General features: G+C 31.7%; 2 protein-coding genes across 2 annotated transcripts in view; one reads left to right on the plus strand and one right to left on the minus strand.

Annotated features, from left to right (window-relative positions):
• Window positions 1-760: 760 nt before the first annotated feature.
• LOC132745753 (sushi, von Willebrand factor type A, EGF and pentraxin domain-containing protein 1-like) lies at window positions 761-10,400 on the minus strand. Its single transcript, XM_060734724.1, has 6 exons — window positions 9,811-10,400; window positions 8,020-8,098; window positions 4,634-4,810; window positions 2,821-3,000; window positions 2,124-2,246; window positions 761-1,313 (listed from the first exon to the last, which is right to left on the minus strand). The coding sequence occupies exons 1-6, from the start codon at window positions 10,138-10,140 to the stop codon at window positions 1,036-1,038; spliced, it is 1,167 nt and encodes a 388-aa protein (XP_060590707.1). The 5' UTR covers window positions 10,141-10,400; the 3' UTR covers window positions 761-1,035.
• A 10,844-nt stretch (window positions 10,401-21,244) lies between these two features.
• LOC132745756 (thrombospondin-2-like) overlaps window positions 21,245-26,874 on the plus strand; it is an 80,354-nt gene continuing 74,724 nt past the window's right edge. The window contains exon 1 of the mRNA XM_060734729.1: window positions 21,245-21,862. The gene's annotated coding sequence lies outside the window, so the exon portion shown is untranslated. The remainder of the gene's footprint in view (window positions 21,863-26,874) is intronic.

Below are 26,874 nucleotides of genomic sequence, written 5' to 3' on the forward strand. Positions count from 1 at the left end.
AACACAATACGTTTGAATACTAGCATTAATGTTTTTTTTGGTTGTTTTTTGTCTTTGTTTTTTCTTTCTTTTCAATTATTGCATTGATTGCCTGCACTGAAATGTATTTGTTACTCTGAAATTATATGATGTATAGGATTATGTACTATGTACAAATCAAAGAAATAAAAGTTCTGTTCTGTTCTAGCTTTGCTGTTTCAGGAGGACCTGAGGTGCATTATTTCAGGCACAAACGGACACCTGAGTGAATCAACAACGTTCCGTAAGCTAGCTGGATAGCTTCCTCACATGAAAGAATACGAAGTCGCTGTCGGGATTCGAACCCACAGCGGTGAGGAGCAAGTGGTTTGAAGTCAACGACTATGACCACTCGGCCACGGACACTCCCGTTAATCTTCCATAAATTGAACACTCTACAGGCTTGATTGATTACATGAAAATATGATTTTGCATTTTTTTAAATAAAATGTTTCGTTTCATACATAAAATGTAGTTAATTTCATATTCACAATTATTTTACTCATTTCGAAAGGGCTATAAGGCATTCATTATTGGATCAAAATGATAAACGATAAATGTATACATTGTCATAGATCATGTAGATAAAACATGGTACTGCGGTTTCTTTTACATCTCAATAATAAATTTAATATAATAAAATTTAAAAAAAACTGTGTCAGATACATTTACATAATAATTATGCAATGAAGCATTTCATCTCACACAATTTGTTTGTAATCAGATATTTTGCGGATCAAAGCTATATCTAAATAGGTTTGTGAATACGTAAGGCATTTTATGTTAAATATATATATAATTCTTACAATTAAGCAATAATTCAATGGTTGTTCATTGATTTTGTCCTATCCACTTTAAATGTGTATGCAATCATTTAAATTGATATATGAGTAACCTATAACTTAATACAATGTATTTGTTTAAAATTAAGTTTAATTTCAAACCACAAAAATTTCGTTTTATTTATTAGATACCTTTTTTTCAGATTTGATTTTTCTCTATATCTAAACATGAAAGTCAGGAGCATGTTTTGGAATACAGATCATAGCCGTCCCCATCATTAATCTGTGTGGGATAAGCTGAATGTATCATATCAAATGTTACTAGTCCCATATAACATGTTGCCTCACTCGCTTTTCCTGAGTCTATTTCGAACGATAAACATTTAGGATTTTTGGTACAGGCTGTTTTACATTCTTCCAGGCGGCTCTTATATTTCGTCTCATCATCAATGTTATAATTGGTAATCCATTTTCCTTTAAATTTAGTATAATTGCCTGTAATTGTTTGGCAAACTGAAATTTAAATCAATAAATCATGTTTTAACATATATCATTTTTTATGTTCGATATGATCATAGCAGAAAGCTTAAACTTAAACTTAAAAAAGCCCAAAAAATAATTCAGCTTTAAAAAATAAACATAACCAGCACACTTGAAATCAAGTATTTTATTTATTTCCATGACAGTGAAATAATTTATATGCAAAATCGTTTTTACATAACCCGATTCAAGAATAAGATTGATATATTTAATACTAATTAATATCTCAGGCAATTTTTTTTCAAAAATATCAAGAGTACTCTTGGAAGAGCTTAACCTTATCCAGCAAGAAATGGTTCTTTTTGTGCGTTTACTGGTTATTTTTTATATTTTATTTTGTGCATTTTGGTTTTCGAAACAATGAAAAACGATTAAAGGCCCATTATGCCTCAGAAATGGTATCAATTTTATTTCTGAAAAAATCTTAAGTCCTGATATCTTGTAACAGTTTCCAAAAAATACTTATAAAGCCATATTCATGAAATATCATGTAGCAGTTTTGGTCTGTTGTTAGTTGGTATAAATATAGTAATAATACGTGTAATTAGAATTTTGTGCGAAGTCAAAATACAACTTTTATATTTACATTTTGCATTCTTTACGGCATAGTAATGCACGTTCAGTGCTACTTTCCTTAGTTGTTAAACATCTAACACCTTTTAATTTCATGTTAGAATATAACTAAACACATGTCTGACATTTCTATAGAATTAAACAATGTCTGAGGCATAATGTGCATTAAACTAACACAATAGGACTATATTAGTGCTATGATTACTTTACCTTTTGTACAGTTTTTAATTGTATTGTTATATGCAAATAGTGGAGGACAGAAACATTTTCCTTGTATGCACACACCTTCTGTTTCTAGACAGTTTAAATCACTTGAGCAATTCTTTCCGTGCGCTAAAAATAAATACAGTTAAATTGAGTTCAGTTTAAAAAAAAATCAGACATATTCCACAGAACAAGTGATTTATAAAGTCGCATCTTCTTGTATCAAAATTCCACACCACTGTTACAAATTTCAGAACATTAAATAGTAACCGTTTGGAAAATAACAGTATAAAAACTTTAAAAATATAGATGTGATACATATATTTCCAGAACAATATAGTCAATAATGAAAGCTTCAAAGATTATCCAATGTAGAAATACCTATGGCAAATGCAATCATTCGTGAAAATCAAAAGCATCGCCTTTCGAAGAAATAAGCATGGATTTTAGAAACATCTGCAAATGACTTCAAACGAGAATTTGACATTTTTGTGTCATTTGAAGATAAGCGATGCATGGTATTACAAGCCAAGTTAGATACGTATAATGTGCACGATCTAAACGAAAAGGAAAAAAAAGGACAAAATAAAACAAACTTAAACATTTCAAAAAGGGATCAAATGTTATTTGAAAAGTAGGCACCATATCCTTAACGCGGGGATGTAGTGTTCAAGTAGGAATGTTGCAACTATATATTACTTACTAGGGCATGGTCGCACATAACATTGTTGTGTATCCTCATTTTGCACATCCGATTGATCACAAGTCGATTCCCCATTGCCTTCTATACGAATAGAGCACTCTCTCGATCTTTTTTGAGTTCCCGAATTACAACTTACACTACATGTGCTCCATGGTGACCACGTGGCCCAAGTATAGTTAGCTGAAAGCCAACGTACAAGTATTTGTGAAATAAATCAGCAACTAAATTGGACTGATTACTATGTAAATTATAAAAAAAATCTTCAATATTTTAAGTAATACTATACAATAAAACATTCTGACATAATTAGTTTTCTCTCTTTTTGACATGCATTGTTTCTGGAATGAGTGTAACAATGTCCGCATAGTGCCATAAGACTAAAGTCATAAGACATTTTTGTTAACTATATTATTTTGTTATTTCTGAAGTTTGAAAGGAAAGGTCAAGAAGAGAGGGTGACAATCGCTAAACATACCCCCAAACAATACCCAGTCACATAAAGTCAACAGTTATATGACTTGTTTTAATATGATTCTGTACTTTTAGCATTACATTGTTGAACGCAACAAAACATTATTTTCTTAATAATCAGATTCAATTTGACAAGATATAAAATATGAAATGTTCAGTTCCGGTTTTTTGGTTACTATTAGCTTACAGACCAATTTTTAGTGGGCTTGAACATCGTGGTATTGTGATGATATGTTTTATGTTTACAATTGCTTAAAGTAAAATATTTGCTAGTGACCGGAAAACGTGATTTACCCGCTTCAAACGGAACATAAAATCTTCAAAAAATACTTATCATTGGCAACAATATGCAATGAAAGCCCTTACTGCGTCAGTCATGCAGTAAAAATATAGTGACAATATTGCAAAAACCATTAAATAATTAATTAAGTCAGTAATTGCATATAAAATGTAAAATGGTTCTTAGATTGTTAATATTTTACTTGTTTAAAATCTTAGTACTTTTTTCTCAAGGTTATTTTCTTGATAAATGTTGGCTCATCTGAAGGAATACAGCTTTAACGTGCTAGAAACAAGTATTTGGTTAGCATTCATACTTGTCAAACAGTTGTTCATATAGTGTTGCTTTTAAAAGAAATTCATTTACCAATACAAATTTACTATTTCAAGAAGCTATAGACATCCTGTGTTTATGAAAATATTTATTTTACATGACATATTATGTTGCAATAGAAAAACAAATCAAAATAGGTTGCTAAATGATAATTTTATTTATTAAATGTAATGTCCTGTGATTATACATTTATCTTCATCTTAGTGCAGTAACGGAATAAGTCCCTTCTAAATATAATAGGAGTTAATCAGTAATTGCACTAAGATGACGTTTTAACCAGTGTAAAGATGATTCGAATTAACTTTTCTTTTTTTTTCTTCTTTCATTTAACCGCTCAAAGAAAAACTCTGATGTAAAATTTAAACTGCTATGTATTACACAATGTATACAGTTAACCAGCGTTTTAGATTGTAGATTGGTCTACAATGGGCACATTTTCCGTAAGTATTTTCAATATTGATAAAAAGAAAGAAACACATTTTGTCCCTTTAATTTTCAGAATCGGTCTGTTGCACCTGCAAATACATGACTGTATAAAACAAAGTAGTTATTTCATTGTTCGCTTAAGCCTATTTAAAGTGACAAAACAAACTACACTCATACAGCGACCATACTTTTTACACTCTACGAAACGACATAAAACTTTACCCTTTATTTTGTTTAAAACGACAACATTAAGAAATATTATTGTATTTGTTGGAAAAGTATTAAAATGTTTTTTTTTCTTACTTTTTACACATTCTGTTATATGGCTCCATTGTGCGTCATTAAGACATTTAGCTACAGGTTCTACGCCGTCGTTTTTTGGTTCGTATCTGGGATTGCATATGTAACGAATCTTATTACCAACTCCCCTTTGATTACCAAGAACTTTACCATTTTCAGGGGTCGTTGTGTTGATACACTCTAAAATCATAAAAAGAGCAAGAGCTTATGAAGTAAAATATAAAATATACTTATCGGATAACATTTTTTTTCGGATGCTATTAGCTAAACAACGGAGTTTTATGCATTCGATTTATTAACATTAAAATATCATTTTCCTAAATTTTTAAAATTTTAGAATAGAATAGAATTTAAGAAAATAACAATTTATTTATTATGTATTATATTTATGTTAACATTCACTTAATTTTAACGATAAACTGACTGGCCTCAAAGTAAGAAATTTTGCGAAATACACATGATCCAAAACGCATGCAAGTTGTAACTATTTGCTCGTTAATGTTGATATATGCACAAACTGAGAAGATGACAAAAGAATCATCTCAACATTTATCATGTAGTATACTAGAATCACATAACTATAGTTAAGACCATATATTGAATATATATCACACTCAGATTTGCAAATCAATTTTTGATTTATTACTACATTCGGACAGTTGTCATTTATGGAGGCTATTCGTTGCCAAAAATCCAGCCTTGTTGATCTGAGTTGAACAGTTTGTTAACGGACAAAAAACAATTGTATTTCTTTGTATGTAAACTCCAATTTTGCATTCATGGATTGAGTTTGCCGATTTAACATTGTAAACATGCATTTCAACAAAATACATTTTGTTAAACGACAAAACTTTAACTGTTTTGCTGATAGTAGCAATACCAAGTGTTCGAATACTCATTGTTCGTGTATACGCCGACAAAACAGAAATTACATTCTTAGTTTTACATTGTCGAACCATCACGATTGGGATCAGCATAGTCTAGCTTTACACGTTTTTCAATAGCAGATAAAAATAAGCTTCGCCCATTTTCCCGCCCACTACATCATCGTAAATAAATGTATTTATCCGCTCATTTTCGGTATTTACCGTCGGCGACAAGAAGCGGCGTAGTTTCCCTTTACCACACCTTTTAGGTGTTTAGTTATTCACCAAACATAATTCACTCAACATCAGCGAACTTTAAAGGATTATAGGCATATAAGTTTTAGAACGTTTTAGTTTCCTAGAAAAAGAAACTAAAAAAAATTAATAAAAAAAAAACTCACCAGGCTACTTACTGCCTGAGGTTAAATATTTTTCAAAGAAGTAAAAACTATTGATAAGACTATGTTCAACGACAAATAAATTTGACTGAGGGTATTCAAATTTGCATAGGAATGAGTAACATTTACAGTTAAGCTGCTACCTTACCACTTTCTAATTTCAAGTCAACATCTGATAGAGATTTTGATACGACTTATTACTAATACAGACCAAATTCTGGCTGTTGTCTTTCCTAGTAGTAGCATTTACTATTACATAAGTAACCTTTATTCTAGCGTATGATTTGACAAGAAAAAAAACTTTTAACAATAGTAAAATTATAACCAAAGTTGTGTGAACCCTTTTATATATTTTCCCATTTTTCCCATTTTGTTTTTCAATAATAATATTTAAATGAGTCCAAAGGTATGTATGTTGATTATCAATTTATGTATACCTTGTTTGTTTTATCTCTTAGAAAGCCATCACTTACAAAACTTAATAGTATTTCATGTACATAAAATAGTTCCCTGCTTTTGATCAGATAGACAGCAAGTCTAGGTAACAGCTTTTAACAGCATGTACCATAGATTTTAAAGTTGCTATTGATTCAGTATAATGCATAAAAAGACCTTTACCTATGCCAGCTTACATATATTTAATACTAAAATGCTAAATCACATCCTATGACTCAAAATACCTCCCAATGGAGGTAAACAGAGATGCAAGGATACACTGAATATTTATTTCAACATTAAAATGGGACAAATTCGCAAGATTTTGGTTATACAACGAAATTATCGATAGTAAACTTTGAATTGTTTCGTGGTTATACACTTGGTCAAAAATATGGATTTTTCTACAACCCAACATAGTCCTTTAAATAAAGAAGGCACAGGCTTACTGTTCAGTTTTCTTTATTCGTGTTGCCAAAAGTGACTTCCATGTATCGCAATCTAGTACTATTTGCTGAATGTAAAATATATGCGTACGAGTATTACCGTGTAACGTTTGAAGGCACGCAAACCATATCGTTCATATCAACAAATAGTTGTATGTGTCATTATATATGGAAAACATTCCCTGATGTTAATTCGCCAACTTTAGTTTTTGCATATTAATATGCTCATTTTCAGTATAAATGTTGTTACATTGTTACATTATATCTTAACCAATTTTGCATTACTTGAATATCCAGTACTAGAATACGTTTTAACAAAATCAGAGGATGTTCAAAGTTAACTGTAATTCAGTTGATGTCTGTGAAATTTATAACAGTTTCTATATAATGTGATATATTTTTGTACCAGGAAGAGTTTTCGTGATAATTTTATGTATGGAAGTTGCAAAATCGTTTACAAATGTTAATCGCGTTAAAATGTAAACGGAAAGTGTGGTGTTGTAAACCTGGGTGTGTCAAGTTCTCAATGTCATGATGCACAGCATTAAACGTATTGTGTACGTTCTATCGTTAACATTTCTACATGTCGCAAATTTGAAGTTATACATTTATAAATACAGATTGTGATTTATCTAAGTTGCTATTTACAGCTTCCATTTTATCAAATCGAGATAATCAAAATGCTTAATTCCAGTGCAGTATGTAACTCTCGGATCGACACTTAGACGTTTACTAATCTGTTTTGTAGAACCGAAGTATGCATTGTCAAGTTTCAAAGGCTGAATTTTTGGCAACGAATAGCCTCCAAGTCATTCGCATTTTGGTCATAATAAATGAAATCTATAAACTCTAAATTAAGTTCTATTTGATATCGATACAATTTTCACGCACGTATGTGTAAAAATGTACATCATCTTTTCGTCAGCCCTTAAATATTTTTAAATCATTTTCGTTCACAAGATATTTAATTTGGTTTGGTTTCACGGCGCACCAACACAATTTCGGTTATATGGCGCCGAAAACAAAAGGATGATTTAACCTAACCTCGGGTGTTACAAATTTAAAGCAACGCCAAGGATCAAAACCCCCTAACGTGCTGGAGCTAAGAGATGCACTAAAAATTCGAACCCATGTAGTCGCCTCTAACGATCCTCAACCATTAAAGGCTACCCCTCAGACTCAAGGCGAAAACTATGAAAATTATGTTTGTTTAATAATCCTTATCGTGGTATGATAAATCTTACCTTTTATTTCACACTTTCCACTTTTGGAACTTATTGATTCACAGACCTCCCCATGCTCACAATCTCCTTGACAAGGACTCTAAAGTCAGATAATGTGATACTTAAAAGCATTACAATATTTATCATTTGAAAATTGTCCCTGACAATGTTGTGTTTATTCACATTGTTAGGCTCGTTGACGAGTTCTAAAACCTTTTATTAAGCACATGAAGAGAAAAACTTCTTATCTTTAAAACTATTTCGAACAGTTACGGGAAAGCTCAAAAGCATGTGTTATTATATCCATCAAGCACATTTAAAAAATGTAAATGAACGACACATACCATTACTCTTAAGTATATAACTTATTATAGCATAAAATCGGCTATTTTCCCCTCTTTTGCCCATGTTATAACGGGACCAAAACCATGTGTTAACATAGTCAAGCGCTCTTGTTATAGCCCGGTTTTACCTATGCGCAATACACACAGGGCCAAGTAAACAAACAAACAAAATGACGCCCAAAGAGTGATGCGCTCTTGTAATATTGAAATTATTGATTCGAGGGTCTAAATTTCCGGCGAGCAGCATTCAAGTAACTATGCCGAAAATACTGCGTATAGACATCGCCGATAAACTTGGTCGTCGCCCTTTCTAAGAAACGGACAGTTGTCAATGTAAACAAATATATGTCATTCAGTTTAACCCTCCGATTAAGTTACTAAACAAGATAACAGAAACTGAATATGAGAAAATGTTGTTTTATTGATGTTTATATTGATTAATGGTCTTTATATTTATTTGAGAGAATAATGTTTAGTGCCTTTTTTATAAACGTTTCTGCTTGAAAAAAGGCGATTCTGATGACACTGATCTTTTTCTACCGTCAATCATTCTAATAATTTCTGAGGGTCATGTTTTGTATTGGGTAGAGTAATTTAATGTTGTTGTTTTCTTGAGTTAATAAATCTCCAATGCTAGGCTTTGTTAAATCAATTAAAATTCGAAATTTCGCTCGGTTCTGAGCATTTGTATTTTTCACAGTTGGCCCCGGAAAAATAAAACGCATACGTAAAACATGTATAATTGGATAAATGCCGTCCAAGCACAATGATTTAATGTATGTGTTTTGTATTAAATATAAATCATGAATCTGTTTTAAAAAAATATGCTATAATAGCGTCAACGAACGTTTATTTCGTGTTATAAAGTCTGCAGAGTCCCTCGGTACTGTTGGAGCCCTCGCCCTCACCAACCGTTCCTCGGGACTCTGCAGACGTTATAACACGGAAAAACGTGCGTTAACCCTATAATATAAATTTTGTAAGGTTAATAATTTATTTTTGAAGTAACTAGAACATAAATTTAAACTAATTCATCAGGAAGTTTGACAACATTTTAAAGTGAAGTTGTTATCACCCAATAATTGCATATAATAATTATAACAATAATAATAATAGAAATAATAATAATAATAATAATAATAATAATTATTATTATTATTATAATGATAATAGTAATAATAGTAATAATAATAATTATAATAATAATAATAATAAGAAGAAGAAGAAGAAGAAGAAAAAGAAGAAGAAGAAGAAGAAGAAGAAGAACAACAACAACAACAACAACAACAACAACAACAACAATAATAATATAATAACCTTTATTGAAAAGAAATCAACAGAAAACTTATATTAATTGGGTGTATATTTGGTTTTGGAATTTCATAAAGAATAATATAAAAAGAAGAAGAATTTACCGAATTCTATAAGAATACATACAAATAAGAAAGAAAAATAGACCATAAACTACCTTTATAACTTTGATGTCGTCCTTTTTCACATGTACACACTCGCCGGGATTTGATTGTTCCGTTTCTGAAGTGAGAAATAGCTCACATCCGTTGATTTGACTTCTATAGATAAGAGAACTGCAGTGACCCCGTGCACCGCACTCTGCCACACATTGTCCGATAGATATACCAATTATAAACTGAAATCTGTCTTTGTCAGATTTACACCAATTTTCGTAGGTCACAGAATACTCTAATTCAAAATTGTTTATTTTTACATTTACTACAGCAAAAACTGATTGAAACGCCAGCAATAAAATCAATTCACATTTCATAACTTTTAAAAACATTTTAATAAATTAAAAAAACAACATCATGATCAAAAGGAATTCCAAGAAAATGCGACGCTCATGCCACTAGAAAATGTTTGAACGTACATAATATGTCTGGAGCTAACACTGAATCGTTGTTTCATGGCAACAATTCAAATTAAAAATTCAACATTATTCCATACAAAACCTGACCATATAACAATTTGCAAAACAGGAACATGAATTTCCGGACAATTGACTTTTTGCGGCTAATCCCTCGCAATTTTCAGCGCAAATGTTTTTTTTATAGGTGAATAATGTATGCTCAAAATGCTATGGTTATATGATAGATATTGAATTCCAAATGCATGCAATTGAAAGAGTTGCTCAAACACAGAACATATCTTTCATTACCTGAAAACTATTTAAATATTAAGGATTAACAAATGTCATTTTATTGTATTTTATTGAAGTCACCAATGGCCTGTTACAAATTATTCCCGTTAAAATATCAACTACATTTCAGAATTGATTCTGTTTAACAGGCATCTAAATTATTTACATAACACAAAACCACGCATTTATTGCCTATGCATACTAAATAAGTTTCCTTTTAACATGATATGACTATATTGTATATTTTTGCACGCATGTTTGATATTGCAGTGATCAATTAGACCAAAGTCTGAATAATATTAAATAATCATTCAATAATGTCTATCACACAACAAGGAATATGAATATTTTTCTTCAGTTTAATTACAAAAATGCACACAAAAGTCCCACAATAGCGGGAAACATCAGCAGTATACATGCATAAATATATACAAATACATAATGGAAAACGGCTATATTACATTCTTAGAAAGATAGTATATATAGTTAAAATTAAGTGAGAGAAAAATATATATATAGCTAACATATTTAGTATGATTAATATATCAAATAGAATGTTTTCATTTTTCATAATAATCTGAACAAAACGAAACGAAAGCATATAAAAAAAAACGAAGGATTATCCAGGATATATACAGGTTCTAACAAATTAACTTTCATAAACAAAAAGATTTATATTTGAAATCTTAGAATTGCATGTAACAAATAAAAATGTGCGCAACGTACTTATAGCATAAAGATCGTAATTTAACACTTTTTGTAATGGTGTGAAATTATATATAAATACATATAGCCGAGAAGACATATTATTTCAAATGTCAAAACAGAAGTTTTGCAAATCTCTTAGGATATTGTACTTTTCATATTTCAACAAAGGTGATAACATGTTGCATAATTTCAACATTTTTTTTTGAAAAAGAGAGGCTTATAGTATGCACATATAACATAGACACAAGTTGTATTTTTAATAATTCTAATGCCAAAAAGAAGTATTGTAATATGCTTTACTTAATATATAATGATTTGTTAATTTAACAATATAAGTTTAACTCTTTCATGAAAAACAGGAAGAGAAAATAATGCAAGATACATGCAGCATAGAGAGCAACGGTGCCTTAAGATTGCCCTTAATACAATTGTGACATACATGTACACGTATTAATATGTATACACATCTATTACAAAGAATGTTCTTCAATTAACGATCGGAACAAATACTGATGTTTTTTTTTGTTTTTTTTTTAAAAGACTATGTCTATTTCGGCTTGAATAAACACTAAGCCCATCCGAGTGAAAATGCTGATATTAGAAATAAAAGTCACAATAAGTTTACATTTTGCCATATTTGTTTCCATTTTAATATTTTTCTTCTAACGAATTATTGAATAAACCATGTGACCAACAAATATTCCTAAAAATGCCTTCCAGGATGTACCGGTAACGCTCAGATGTAATCAAAAGTGGGTAGTCTTTTTTTATATTTTAAGCCGTTTTACATTTTATCCTTAACATTTGTTATTGTCCATTATTGATCACCATGACGTTTGAAAAAATATATCGAATTCACCTCAATTTGGTAACTATAAATCTGGCATTTTGTCCTTTGAAGTCACCTGTAAATAAGATTGACAACATTTTGCATATTTTAATGATATAAGTGTTTTGATACATTAAATATAATGCAATTGCGCTACTAGGAACCCGTTTGTATAATTTAAACAATTAACTAGTTAAGTACAGTTTCACTTAAAATCCATTATTTTAATAATTTACAAGTTTTAATACAGTTTCACTTAAAAGCATTGATATTGTAATAAAAATAAAGCTAATTCTCTAATAATCAGTTATCAGATTCGAATTAGTATCTTATTGAAACAACCTCATTGATATTTCAAATACGCCATGCATATGCTGGTAGATAGCAATATTAGAAAATCTCAATTGCATGGTCTCCCTTTATCCGAACGAGGCAAGATGTACTTGTATAAATATGTTTGTTTTGAAAACAACTGAAAACAACAAAAAGTTCCGAAAATTAAGCCATGTACATTTGGATGGGAGTAATGTCACATTAAAATCATTAATAACATGAATACTATATGGTGGTATCTTGTCATGATAAAGTTTTTTTCTTGAAACGACGAGTCTTAGTTGATTTATTTAAGGTTTATGGTTATACAATTTGATCCTCAAGTGATAAGAAATCTGATTAAAATATGGAGCGATCAGAAATTGTTAAACAGAACGTCATGTAGTGCAGGCCTGATGTTAAATAAAAACCACCCGACATTTCGAAGAAAATTACAACATTTGACTTTTTAAATATATTAGAATATTTCCATGCCTTTTATTAAAACTCGTCCCAAGGTAAATAATTTTATGAACTAATGTTTTGTAAATTTCCTTACTTGGTGCATGCACGAAATACTAACTAAAATTAAAGAAAAATGGAATTCTTAAAGAACGCACGAAACGGCTTAATTGAAAATGTTACAGCCTATTCCTGGACGGGAGAGAGAGGTTATTTCCACCCGTTTACGCACCCTTAGCATCTGTATAAAACTAAATCCCATGACTTAAACATAAAGCTACGATTAATTTGCTGTCAGTCACATTACTCTAGCAATCAAATTCAAGTAATCAAATTCCCTTGTAGGTTATTATATTTGAGTGGTATAGCCTGTACTAAGGTCTGCTACAAGGGAAACTGTCTAGAGTTATGGTGGTTCTATCTATCAAAACATATATGTAAGGCTATTAAAATACATTTTGTCACCATTAGACGTAAAATAAACACCACAAACCATATCAAACCTTAGCTTCGACGACCGAAAACGTGCTTTCAATTTCAAAAAATCTCATTGAATAGTTCAAAAGAAAAGCCTGTTGAATATCCTATACTAGTAAAGATGTAAGTTATCTCAATGAAAAAACATGAGAATAGAGATCAACCCTAAAGGGCAATATTCAATGGACGCATAGCCTTACAAAGTCCAGGAAGACAGCTAATCGGGCACGAAGCCATGAAAGGCACTAAAAAAACTAATCCAAGCACAATAAAAAGCATAACGGTTGGCCAAAGTTGATTGCTCAGAATCATTTTTCCATTTAGGTTTGTCATAAAAATATGTTAATTTAAAATTACCAAGCTGGCAAACAAACGTTTGTTGATTTACGACAAGTTAATTGCAATGAAAAAATCAGCTATAAGGGTTAAGACGTAACCCTTTGAGATGACAAAGTTCGTTTGAAACAAACAACAGCTATAAAATGGGAAACAACAATTAGCAGCTTGTATATCATTTACAAAACTTTCTGTTCAGCGACTCTGTGCATTCGCTTCCTTACATACAGTGTAGAAAGGTTTTTGTTTGAAACATCATTTTGTTTTTTGGAAGCCATCGTTTATCCCTATGTGATTGCAAGAAACGACTAAATGTGTCATAATTACTGGAATCTATGCACGAGGTGGTTTTGACCTACAGTGTTTACTAAATTTGTTTGACCCATTATATAAGCCAAAATCAACTTTCCTGTTTAGTACCATATGACCTTACGTGTGTTTGTGCGCTGTGAAACCACAAAAAATCAATAAAATAAAAGAAATGAATATTCTATTTGTTCAAAAATTGACTTAGAAAATGTTCTATTTATTCATTTAAACAATTATTGGATTCAATTCATTGTAACCAGATAAGAAAAAATGCCAGCATAGGGTTGAAGTTTTTTTTACAAAATGAAAACTGCACTGTAAAACAAATTATTTTTAAGTCCAGTTTCAAGATGAATAAATTAAATACTAATAAAGTGTATCATCGTAGACTAAAATAAAATGTCGCATCTATTTCTAATAAAAAGGGCCTTACTTTTATTTCATTTAAAACTTGTAATACAATTAGTGTTTGAGTTCAGATTAGTAGATATTGTAATTATTAATTTCTGAGACAGTGTGTCAATGTCATATTTCTTAAACACTGAGGAATAGCGTTACGTTTACTAACGAAGAACTGTGCAATTAAAAGAGAAGCGTGCGTCTCAAATGTATTTCTTTTATTTCGCCAAAAGTAATTACGTTTTGGAACTGTCGGCATAAGATTAAACAATAGCTGCTAGAATTATAGAAGACTGATTGATTGAGTGTCTCAGCTAAGGCAGCGTTGATATTAGGTTTTGCGACCATGTTTTTTCCTCTCTTGATTTACAGACTAATTAAACAAGAGATGTAAATCTTAATTATGTAAACATTCTGTCCATGTTCCAAAAGACTGTAATACTGGTATTTGATTAAATATTTTGTTCTCAAGACACAAAAACAGTCTTGAGGAAAAATGTGCAGCGATTTGTCAAAATGCACATTAAAAGCATAAGCAAATACATTGAGCTATTATTGATATATAAAACACGGTGATAAGTTTATAGTAGATAATGATTAAAATTAGCAGTCGTCCTTCTAGTAGTAAAATCTGGAAACAAAGTGATCCCTCGGAAGCATTAATCACAACAAAATTACATGACTTGGACTCGGTTTGATTGAGTCTGTACAAGAGGGATAATAAATAAGTGTAACATCCCTCACGCCCGCTAGCACCGGCTTGAGCGGTACTCAATTCCCAAGACTTAACAGTGCTGGCATCAATGATCTCGAAAGACCGAGACTTTAGTGATGGCAGAATATTGATATCAAATGTTACTCAATGTTGTCATAATTTAAATAACACATAATTTTGTGGGTAACAGTAAAAATATAAAATACTGTTTCCGGATGAGTAAGTATTTTTACGAGATATGATATTTTTACTGTTACTCGCTAACCTATGTGGTATTTTTTCTATTACCCCGAAGAATTAATGTTATGACATAAAATATTCAACTAGATCAAACTGTAACGAAACTGAACTCAACTGTGCTTACCGTGCAAGTTATAAGTGTAAGTAATTTTTATTGTACTAATTAAGCAAATGATGATATCTGACAGTCATAAACATATTCTGTGTTTCATTTAGATATCAAAACACAAACACATCTATACTATTATGATCTATGAAAACAGACTCTTTCCTGATCATGATTTTTGACAACGTGCTATTACCATATACTGCATCTGAATGGTGTTGTCATCTCCCACGCAGTGATCTCCCCTTACAAGATTAGATGCGTAACCGGTGCGAGGAGTTTGAATAGTGTTGCAGATCTGTCTATGTTTCATTGATGAAGTCGTTAAATATTCTTTTGTTCAATGCTTATATCGTCTGCTTAATCTATTTTGACTCATGTACTCATGTATATCCCCATGTAATTATTTCCGTTGAAAATGGATGTTTACATTTTGACTATTCAGTCAAATTAAATGTCGCAAAAAGCACCCTGGGTTGTAGAAGGCTCAATTGTCTGGATCTCATAGTCACTCTGGTTGTAAACTTCGCAAAATTATAGGCTGAACCGAGGCTAAAACTTGCGACAATTTTCATTTTAAAGGGTACTCAAACCTGTCTGTCTTTCGATCATTAATCGTTTGATCATTTATTTCAATCCTATTGAAAAGAGAAAATCACAGCCCCCAAAGAACGCCAAATACCTGCAAACACAATTTAAAATTATTTCAGGTCTTCAATGTTTCTGTGGCAATTGCAAGCTAACCCCAAATAAAACCATTTTCAGCAGAATTCAGCATTTCAACACAAAAGGGGAAAAAATGAATTTAGAAACATCATTGATAATACATCATTGATGTCAATGGCTGTGAGAGGTTTTGAACGTTTTATTATCTTTATTTAACATGTTACATGTAAACTGATTCTGTGATTTATATACATTCATTTCATTTCATTGGTTTCAATGGATTTTCACTTTTCTAAATTTAAAATAAATGAGATGTATATTTGAGTGATAAAATATGTTTCAATATCCGTTGTCAATATTTTGTTTCCATACTATGAACTTATTTTAAAAAGCTGTATCAATTAATATCGACTGTCATAGTCGATTTCCAAAAGGATAGAATTGCCAAATAGTTTCATAGAGATTTAGAAAAGATTTAGTATTTAATTTGATCTAATTTGACAACACTTGTCACAGGGGTGAAACTCTTTTTCTTCGGGTAAAATCAACAATATAATTATTATTTGTGAATTGATTTAACATTATGATTACCGGGAATTGTAGAATCATTTATAATCAAGGTCATAAACAATTAAACATAACGAGCAACCGTTAGACCTCGCATTCAGCACGGAAACAATTAAGAATATCTTTCATCTCTTAGTAATTAGGATCCAGTATATTCAGTTTATAAGACCAGATGTGTTTATCAGCACAACTACAAATAGAATAAAATAGAGAAAAACAGAATCCCTAAAGACAGTCCAACACGGCAAAATTGTAAAATGTTGCAGGCTCGGTTTGACTGGAAAGTGCAAGTTACCGTCCACGCCCCCTAGCACCGGCTTAAGCAGAATTCAACGTTTAAACACAAAAATGGTGGAGTTTTGAATTTAGTAACATCCGCAGATGTGTTCATACGGCGGTTATCATGGAACCTTCAATGTGACACAGTAGAGTTATTCCATGAAAAGCGGCGTACGGTCCCAAAGTAAAAGAATGCGTGTCGCTTTTCGTGCGGAAACAATAAGAATATGAAAAACAAGAGAGTGGTGATCAATGAATGTACCTAACACACGACCAAGCAACACAAGACGACCGGAAGGGAGCCCAGCAGCACACAATAAGGAGAAGCTTTTCAACTCATTCGTTTTTCTTGAATATCAAACTATTGACAGGCCTCTTACGGATAGAAAATATTATTATATTAGTATAGGATAGATCACGAGTACCAGTTGGATGTGAGATTTATCAACGAGTGAAACAAGCGAAGCGAGTTGATAAATCTCACATCCAACTGGTACGAGCGATCTATCTGACTTAGACCACGTTTAATGTGAAGATTTAATATGCGTAAACGATTTTTTCTCCGACAATGACATAGGGACATCAAAATATTTCTTACTCAATCTATTTGGCCTTATGTAGGTAAAAAAGCACGAGAAAATGGCATAATTCATGTTCTTTCATAAGTTACTGTATACACAATCTTATGAATTATAGATTTCACATTCCATCACAAAGGTGCAGTAAGAAGAAATTTGAGAAGAATTTAACATTTCTGAATGTGATATTATTACAATTTTGCAAGTTGAGAGATTTTGTTGTTATTCCTGTTGATTCTTCATTTAAATGATTAAATGACACAACAACGTACACAGCGCTTAAATATGAAGTCAAGAAGCAAAACTGCTTACCGAAAAATACTCTAAGACAGAAATCATGAGAGATGGCCGCTTTTCTCAAGAGTGGGCTCTTGGAGAAACGGGCAGGTAACTTTCATTTAACGTTTTCCTTAATGCTTAAACAACCCTAGGGCTTAGGATATTGATTGGTTGTCCGGCTGAAGTTGAAAATTTTTTACTTGACATATAGATTCGTGTTTTTGTTGTATGCTTTATATACATCCTGCATTGTTTTTTTTACCTCATTCATGAATTAAAACAATATTTCAAACGTCCCTCTGAAGCCTTAAAGCATACCATTGCCTTAGCGTTGCAAACGCAGTCCAGTCACCGTTCGAATACTCCACCCCCTGCCCACCAGTGGAATCCCCTCATCCCAAACCGAAAATGAATGTACATCGACAGTGTCTGCTATTAAGAGTGAACCGGGCATAATGCACAAGGCACAGTGCCTAAAATATTAGCACAAAAGCGGCCGTAAAATGTAGATACATATATAGATTTAAATAGATTGATAAACGCATTTCATTTCATTATTGCTTGTTTTTTCTTATTTACAAATACAGTAACTATACTTGTAAAATGACGAAATAAATTGGTCAAAGGACTATTGCTATCTGTTAATTTTTAAGAAGGGAATTACAATATAAATTTTACTATATACATATAAATTTTTCCCGCATAAAGCGAGCACATAACGGGGTTTTTCTTTCAGTTGAAAACAAACATGATAGTTATATCAAACACTATACTGTGATGTGTGGGATATATCAAACACTTTAAAACTACTCTGATTGGCCGAGAGAAAACAATTGTGGTCTAATAAATTGATTGTCAGTCATTACAGCAGCATGCCTCCGGATTCATGCTTATTTTCATGAAATTCTGAAAATGTTTTTTAAATTTATAATATAGTGAAATGAACAAAGAAAGTAGTTTACACAATGCAAACGGCACTAACAATCGTAAATGTAAACGTAAATTACCAAAAAGAGGTCAAAATATACATAATTACTTCTTACTGCGTTAGTAACGCAGTAGAATTAAAGTGATTGGAACGGCAAAATCAGTCATTAATCGCATATAACATGTAAATAATTAATTAAATATTGAATCTTTTAACTCTTCTTAAGATCTTAATACATTTTTTAAAGATTGAATTTCTGGAAATATTTTGGCTCATCTGGAGGCGTGCAGCTTTATTGTCTCTATTGAACTTCGTATATTTTCCTTTACTAGTAATTTACATTGTTGGCACGCCACGCTCATGTTTTTCCTTGTTCCATATTTTGTTGTCTTGCTGCTTGGTTTCTGTGTGTGTGCTTTATATATTGTTTTTAAATTCTATAAACATCACGATTATCCAATGAAAAGTGACGTAATATAAATATTCATAAAATAGCCAAATATGATGTTCTAATACTCCTACGTACATATAATATAAACATTTGGCAAGACACAATAGAATACAATAGAAGAATACATTTGGTTTGCTCTATTTGCACGTCGGAAGAGTGATGAAACTGGATTTGCTCTGTTTAACGAAATTCATGAATTAGATGGACATAACTGTGTTTGACGAAAAAGCATATGATCCCTGCAAGAAAAAAAATGGCGAGTGAATAGTAGGCGCAATTGCAGAGCAAACAAAAAACATTCGGGTAATGATTTTTTTTGTAGCCCGAACGTTAAAGAAATGAAAATGTATATTATATTTTCATGTCTTTATTATCTTTTCACCACAAAGAATAAATTCATCATAGCAGTGTACAGACATTTTTATCATTAGAATTCAGGCACTTTTTTGTCGGGTTTTAACGGCACAGCAACACTTAAAAATCATAGCAGTAGAAGACCACATGTTCTCTGTGTATTTTTTTCGGCACAAACAGGCAGTAGAATCACCGACATTCAGTAAGTTAGCTTCCTTGCATGAAAGATCGCAAGCCCCTCGGCAACTGTCGCACCTTGAAAATATCTTTGCACTTACACGTGATAAAAGAAAGCAAGAAAAATAAATAAAAAAGCAAAAAAAAAAAAGCAACATGAATAAGACCAGTATCCACATAATTGGACAATAAGGCTAGACAGGTTCGTTTACATTTTCCGCTAAGAAGTTAGTCACCGGCCTGTTGCATTTTAAGGTTATATTTTATTATGATAGATAATAGTTTTGTTCAGAGATTAATATTTGCATTAATGCCTACTACCCTTATAAAATGATAAACAGTGGTAGATTTTATACCTCAGTTGCATATATAACAGCTTAGAGCGTCTGCATGGCAAGTAAAACAACTGAATATTGAAACATTATGTATAAAATTATGATAAAAACGCATTTTCGAAATAGATCTAATTGATTATGTAAATCAAAATGACACTTAATGTGGTATAATCTTAGTGCGTAATTTAAAATGGAAAATGGGTGTTAAGGGACTTTTCAAATGTGCAATAAATGTACATACTATTTATTCAATATAAGCATAAATGTCCAGGGGAGATTCGTAGTGGCATAATTTCAATTTGTTATACAAATACATTTATAGTCAAGCGTATGACCTTTCAAACTTCTAATTAATAAGCCAATTAGTTCTTGATCGTATTTTAAGTAAATACTGTAGTTCTTATTTCGCTCTAATAGGAGCTATATAATATTATAGGTCGTAGCCATAATTAATGATCTATTACGTTCAATTTTTTTCTTATATTTTACTCTTTCAATATCTGTCAAATTTATTATTAATTATATATCAATATGTTAAAAGTGGACTAAAGAATTAAAACTACTTTATTCGGTCAATTTGAAAAAAAATTGTTAATGCCTACGTAGTATGTATTTGATACAGATGTTAACTTGACAATATTTTCATTGACTACACCATTAATTTTTAGTTTCAGCTTTGTTTCTAGTGATGAAAAATTGCAAGGGTTGTCGGGTATTGTTTCAAACGGCCCTAATATGAGTACCAAAAGATGTTCATGTTTAATTCAGTGTTAAGTACAACGGGGAGTTAGATACAAATAAAGAAACATTTTTATATCTTATATAAATATATAGAATATAAGAATTTTACGTCCACCCCGTAAATCGACAGCGAATTTTATTGCATTGTAAAAATTACAAATATTTTACTAACTTTTATGCTGAATCCCGGCTCGTAAAATGTAATGGAATTACTCGAATTACTCACGAACATAAACCTCAGAGCAATTTGTAGCCAATAGGCCCAATACCAATCCATTATTATAAATTATTTGTATCTCGCGCCATTTTATGAGACATGATCTTTTCTCGCGTTGCGGCCGTAGCTCGGGCACTCATATTTACATATTTTCTATAAGCTAGTTAATTCTATGATGAGGAATAGCTGACATTCTGCCAGACGAAACTTTTTATATAGTGTGCATATCGGAAAATATACAGCACTGCAGTGTATCGCGATAGTTTCCGTAGAAAATCTTCTGTGAACTTCGATATTGAATGGATAGATAGTTACAATGCATATACATGTATGAATACTTTAAACTCACTACATCACTATAACGGATATCCGATGTGAAAACTATACTATTGGTATAACTATAATAATTATCTGAATTTATGGATTTTACGGCTACCGTACATACTTTACGGCGGTAAACACAAACTACTGTGAGAGACGAGAACAGGTTGTGGTATTCGTGAGAGATGGATTTTATGAATGGAATATGAAAATATGTGTGGTTTGTAAGTCTGGTGTCTGCGAGAATGATATAATCTAGTAGTCAGTAACTGCTGGTATTACACCTGTATGTGTACACGATATAACATTAAAACAACAACACTTCTCATCAATTCACACCATACAACTCGTTCCTGAAATGACGGTTATCGTTCAATATTGCATCTTGTGACATAGAATGTCGTAATTGGAAAATATCTAGGACATAAAGTTAGAATTTTTAAGAAGAAAGACTTGTATTGATTGATCGTAGGCAATGGAGTATGTTTAAACGCTACACAACAACATGTTTACTAGTTATAACATCTGGCGAGATGTAACGTGGATATATAGGTGCCGTACCTGATTACTATTATACAGGTAGGCAAACATTTGTTTAATGTGTTTTATATGATATATGCTGCTGATAAATTCCAGAGGTTCATTAGGCAATTGGCGAGTCAGTAAACTTGATACATAAAAGATCTGATGACTCATTATCTGCTTTTTGTTTGAAGGAATTTTATAACGATTATAATCATTATGGTCGATTGTAATCATAATGGTGGAATAGATGATTATTGTATAAAAACGAAAAAAGAAACATCTTGTACAGATACACGCTTCTGTTCGGATGATTTATGCGTTATGTAGCACCATCTGTTTAAACTAGTACTTGAATTTATACATATATTTGCGATGGTTTAATACACATAATTTTGGTAAATATCACTAACAAAAAAACAAAAACAAAAAAAACTGAATCAGTCTACGTTTTTTCTTAATATTCTCATTTGTTCGTATATATTTGTTTTGTTTTGAAACACACAATTTTGGTGTATATCACTTACAAAAAAATGAATGTGTCTAAGTTTTCTATTCTTGACTTTTCATTATTTCTTTCATAAAGTTTGTTGAAATTGTTTTCATTTTTCTGAGGTAAAGAACGATAAATACTGTTACAGATGTACGCACATATTGATGCTTTTACGTTTCTTTGTGTTGCTTTTTTGTAGCTTGAATACCTTCTTTACACGTTGTGAGAGTGAAATAATGTGTAGTGTTTTGATATATTGTTGCTTCTGTTCATATATACATTAACCGTTACCGTTGGCCTAGTGGTTAATGCGTCCGCCTTCGGATCGGGAGGTCGAAAGTTCGAGCCCCACGGGGAGCGTTAATTGAAGGATGAATGTTTCTCGGGGACTCGTTCCGAAATGGCCGCTTCGTGAGACGCGAGGTAGTTAAAATGAATTACCGATTTCTATCCGCCTGGCGCCTGGTACATGGTATGCAAGCAAAAGGTGTCTCATATTAAGTCAAAATGGCTGGCCCTTTCAGTAGGGGTGACACTATAATAAACAAGACCTTTACCATACCTTTTACATTTCCATCATTATTATATTTATCATGAACATGCTTAGTCATGCTATTTTTAAATCTTAGCGCAAAAATATATACAACAATTTCACAGATATAGTATATATTTAAAATCTTCTTTTAAATATTGACCGTACATTAAATAAGTTCCTAAATTTCCAAAACGCTGTATTAATTTAATATGTAATTACTTGTTTTCATAAACATAACCGCTACAATGATTTGTGGGTCTTTCAAATTACAGACAAAAACCAAGTATGTAATATATGAGAAAAAGTGAGGGGCAGACTTGATAATTACATATTTCTCGGGGAAAATCATTGTGGTTTATGCTCCCACGTGAAGTTGTAAGGAATAAATATATCTTCCGGCACTGAATCCATAAATATTGGCACTAAAACTGAATTACGTTGTCTTGCTGCGCCGAGAAAGTAGCAACTTTTATAAATAATAAATATGTGATTTCTTTAAAACGATATTTTCATCCTCATAAATATCAATATTTTGTGAATAACGCAGAAACTGCAATGCCAGTATATCAACTTTTTTTCCTATGCGTGATACATTTTTTTTTGGTTTATTTATAATGCATTTTCTATCACAGAGACAAAAAACATCTTACAAAGCTAGAAGAACAGAAGACGAGCGTCTAGCAAAAATTTCAGAACAATAGCTGTCACTGTGACATTTGTATTTAAATGCTTATTTCCAGAGATTCCTTAAATGTTAACAATCGATCGAATAATTTGTAAAAGGTTAAAGTGTTATTTCCGTTCTTATTATCAAAGCAACCAAGTGATTGACAGCACATTATTATGTAACATATATAAGATAAACATTGCATCGGCTTTTGTCAAAGTTCGCGAAATATTAATTTCAAATGGCGTTAGAAACGATAGTTTCACGTAATCAATAACGTTTGTTTGTACATATAACATACATTGTATATATATGCCATTTTATTTTCAGGTAGTCCCTTTTTATAAATTTGATACATTTATTGGATTGTTTGTTTGTATTTTTTGACGTGATGGAACGGGAAATATTTGTCGATATTAATATACAATTTGATGTATGCCTGCTCGACAAGCAACTTGTGTGCAAAATTTCAGATCATTTCCTCATTTTGTGCTTCCAGAAACATTATCTAAAACGGGCAAAATTACCCCAAAAAGAAAAGCGTTACAAAGCTTTTGCACTCAAATCGGGCTGACGTTAACACAGAAATATGAAATATGACTTTTAATTTATTCACGGGTATATTTCTTTATTATTCTATATTATTTGTTGATTTTTTTTCTGTTTTGAGTGCCTCAGTAGATCTATGTAAGAATTCAGAATTTATGTCATTAGGCTTTTTGACCTCAGTGGAGATCCTTTAAATGATTTTAGGCTAAACGCCGCAAAGAAAATATTTTGATTCACTGTGTATCTGATAATTCCTTCTTTAATAATGATAATTTGATATCAAACTTACAAAAGTATTTTGTAATTTGTACGTATATCTTGATAACACATGAACCTGATTTTCAAATCAAATTTCATTCATGCACACATCAAATAAATGTTTGCCAACAAGGGTGAAATGTTTCCAAATTAAACACACATAAACTCTGTGGATAATGAATAAAATATCAAAGGAATAATCATTATAGAAATTCTATTTTAATCTAAAAGATACCGTTCTTATTATGTATTTATGATAAATAGAATAATTTAAACTATATTCATGTACATTTATTGAATAGATCTCGCTGAATAAAACAATGCTGAGCTCTTTAAATATGATTTTTATTCAACACGTTCAAAAAAAATAATATTACATCTACACACACTCATTCTATATCCTCTATTTTAATACAATGCATATTGACATATATACATTGTACTCTATATAGGAAAAAAATCTCAAATATACGTAGCATACAACACGCTACTAAATACAACGCACACAGAATCTCCAATGAATAATTGAGATTAATTAGATAATTATTGTATTTTTGTATTGCTAGTATCTTCTCAGGTAATACAACGCGTATCAGCATAATGAACTGTAATCTGTAATGAATAAACTATGAACTAAATTATAATTTTAATTTAGTAGGTACGCAACTGTAGCTTAAAACGAAAACACTTATACCGTCTTACTTATGAATAAAAAAATCAATTAGATAATAATTGTATTTAAGAGATTCTGATAAAAGAATAAATAAGGCACAATCGTTATCATTTATTTCTGGGAAAAGTTGATAGCATTGATCAAGAACAGTGTGACTGAGCATTCCCATGAGAGTCAATATGTGATACGTGATATAGCCCATGGGAAATTACCCGGGCAAAATGTTTATCGAATTATATTGGTTAGGAATTGTGAAAATATGTTCTGAATATATGATGCGTACTCACCTGAACTTTTCTTATATGGAAAAGGAGGATAAGCATCCCCCTTCCCCATAGCGCCCAAAAAAAAAAACGCGAAATTTAAAAAACAATCACAACAAAACCACAACATTAACAACATCATCGATACGTCAACAAAAAAAAACAACAACAAACGACCACATACACAAACGTCAATATCATAATGTGCTTATTAAGAATAAAAACAGAAATTTGCAGTTTTACATTATTTACGTAAAATCACCAGATTTTTTGGCACATTAGCATTAGCATACGTTTAGATAATATAGATTTAAACAGTTGTCTCTATAATGGTAAAGGTGTTGCTCCTAAATATATGTTGGATTCCATTTGATTGTGTGGAAACTGCAATGTTAGGTTAGCAAAACCATTGCCAGTCAACATTCTTTATGCTTATCCTTTTTCTAAGGTTCGAGTGGAAGGAAACTACAAAGTTAGGTATGCTCAAATGTTTTACCGTCATTCTTTTGATCAACACGAGACATGTAGGAAATCCTTTATCGAAGCCACGAGGTGATAAAAAAACAGTTACATATTTGACCGCGAAATCATTTTTTTTTTCAAAATGTCATCTTATACCTTCCGTAGTTATAGCTTTTGTGTCACTTGTAATTTGCTAATTTGTAGATTAAAGTTCATTTTGTATTCTGCCAATGAGAAATGGCATCGATATTATCAACACAAATCACAGCTTTGTTCATTATACTCAGCATGAAACTCTGTGTAAGGAAATAGAAACGAACGCAGACTGATTGATTACAGCGGTTCAAATTTGAGCCGCGTCACGACAAAACTAACATGATGGGTTTGCGACCAGCATGGATCCAGACCAGCCTGCGCATCCGCGCAATCTGATCAGGATCCATGCTGTTCGCTATCAGTTTCTCTACTTGTTAAATAGGGTAAGCGAACATCAGACTGCGCGGATGCGCAGGCTGGTCTTGATCCATGCTGGCCGCAAACCCATTTTGTTGGTTTTGTCGTGACACGGCTCAAATTTATAATTTAAAGTGGCCTTCAGTTTTTATCCCCCGCCGATGGAATCGGGAGGGGGATATAGTTTTGACGTTGTCCGTCCGTCCGTCCGTCTGTCCGTCCGTCCGTCCATCCGTCCGTCCGAATTTCGTTTCCGGAGTAGTTCTCTGCAACTAATGGCTGGAATTCAACGAAACTTTATGGGAATGTTGATCAGCATGTGAAGTTGTGCATCTGGGTATTTTCGTCTGGATATTTTTAGTATTTTTAGAGTTATTGCCCTTGACTTAGTAAAATTTTGTAATTTTCAACTTGTGTCGCATGTAACTCAAAAAGTATTTGACCTAGAGTCATGAAACTTTACAGGAATGTTGATCAGTATGTGTAGTTGTGCACCTGGGTATTTTCGTCTGGATATTTTAGTATTTTTAGAGTTATTGCCCTTGACTCAGTAAAATTGTGTCCGAATTTCGTTTCCGGAGTAGTTCTCTGCAACTAATGGCTGGAATTCAACGAAACTTTATGGGAATGTTGATCAGCATGTGAAGTTGTGCATCTGGGTATTTTCGTCTGGATATTTTTAGTATTTTTAGAGTTATTGCCCTTGACTTAGTAAA

This window comes from Ruditapes philippinarum, unplaced genomic scaffold (genome assembly GCF_026571515.1).
Source record: "Ruditapes philippinarum isolate M1 unplaced genomic scaffold, ASM2657151v2 ctg2439_1_1_1_1, whole genome shotgun sequence".
Lineage (NCBI taxonomy): Eukaryota > Metazoa > Mollusca > Bivalvia > Venerida > Veneridae > Ruditapes > Ruditapes philippinarum.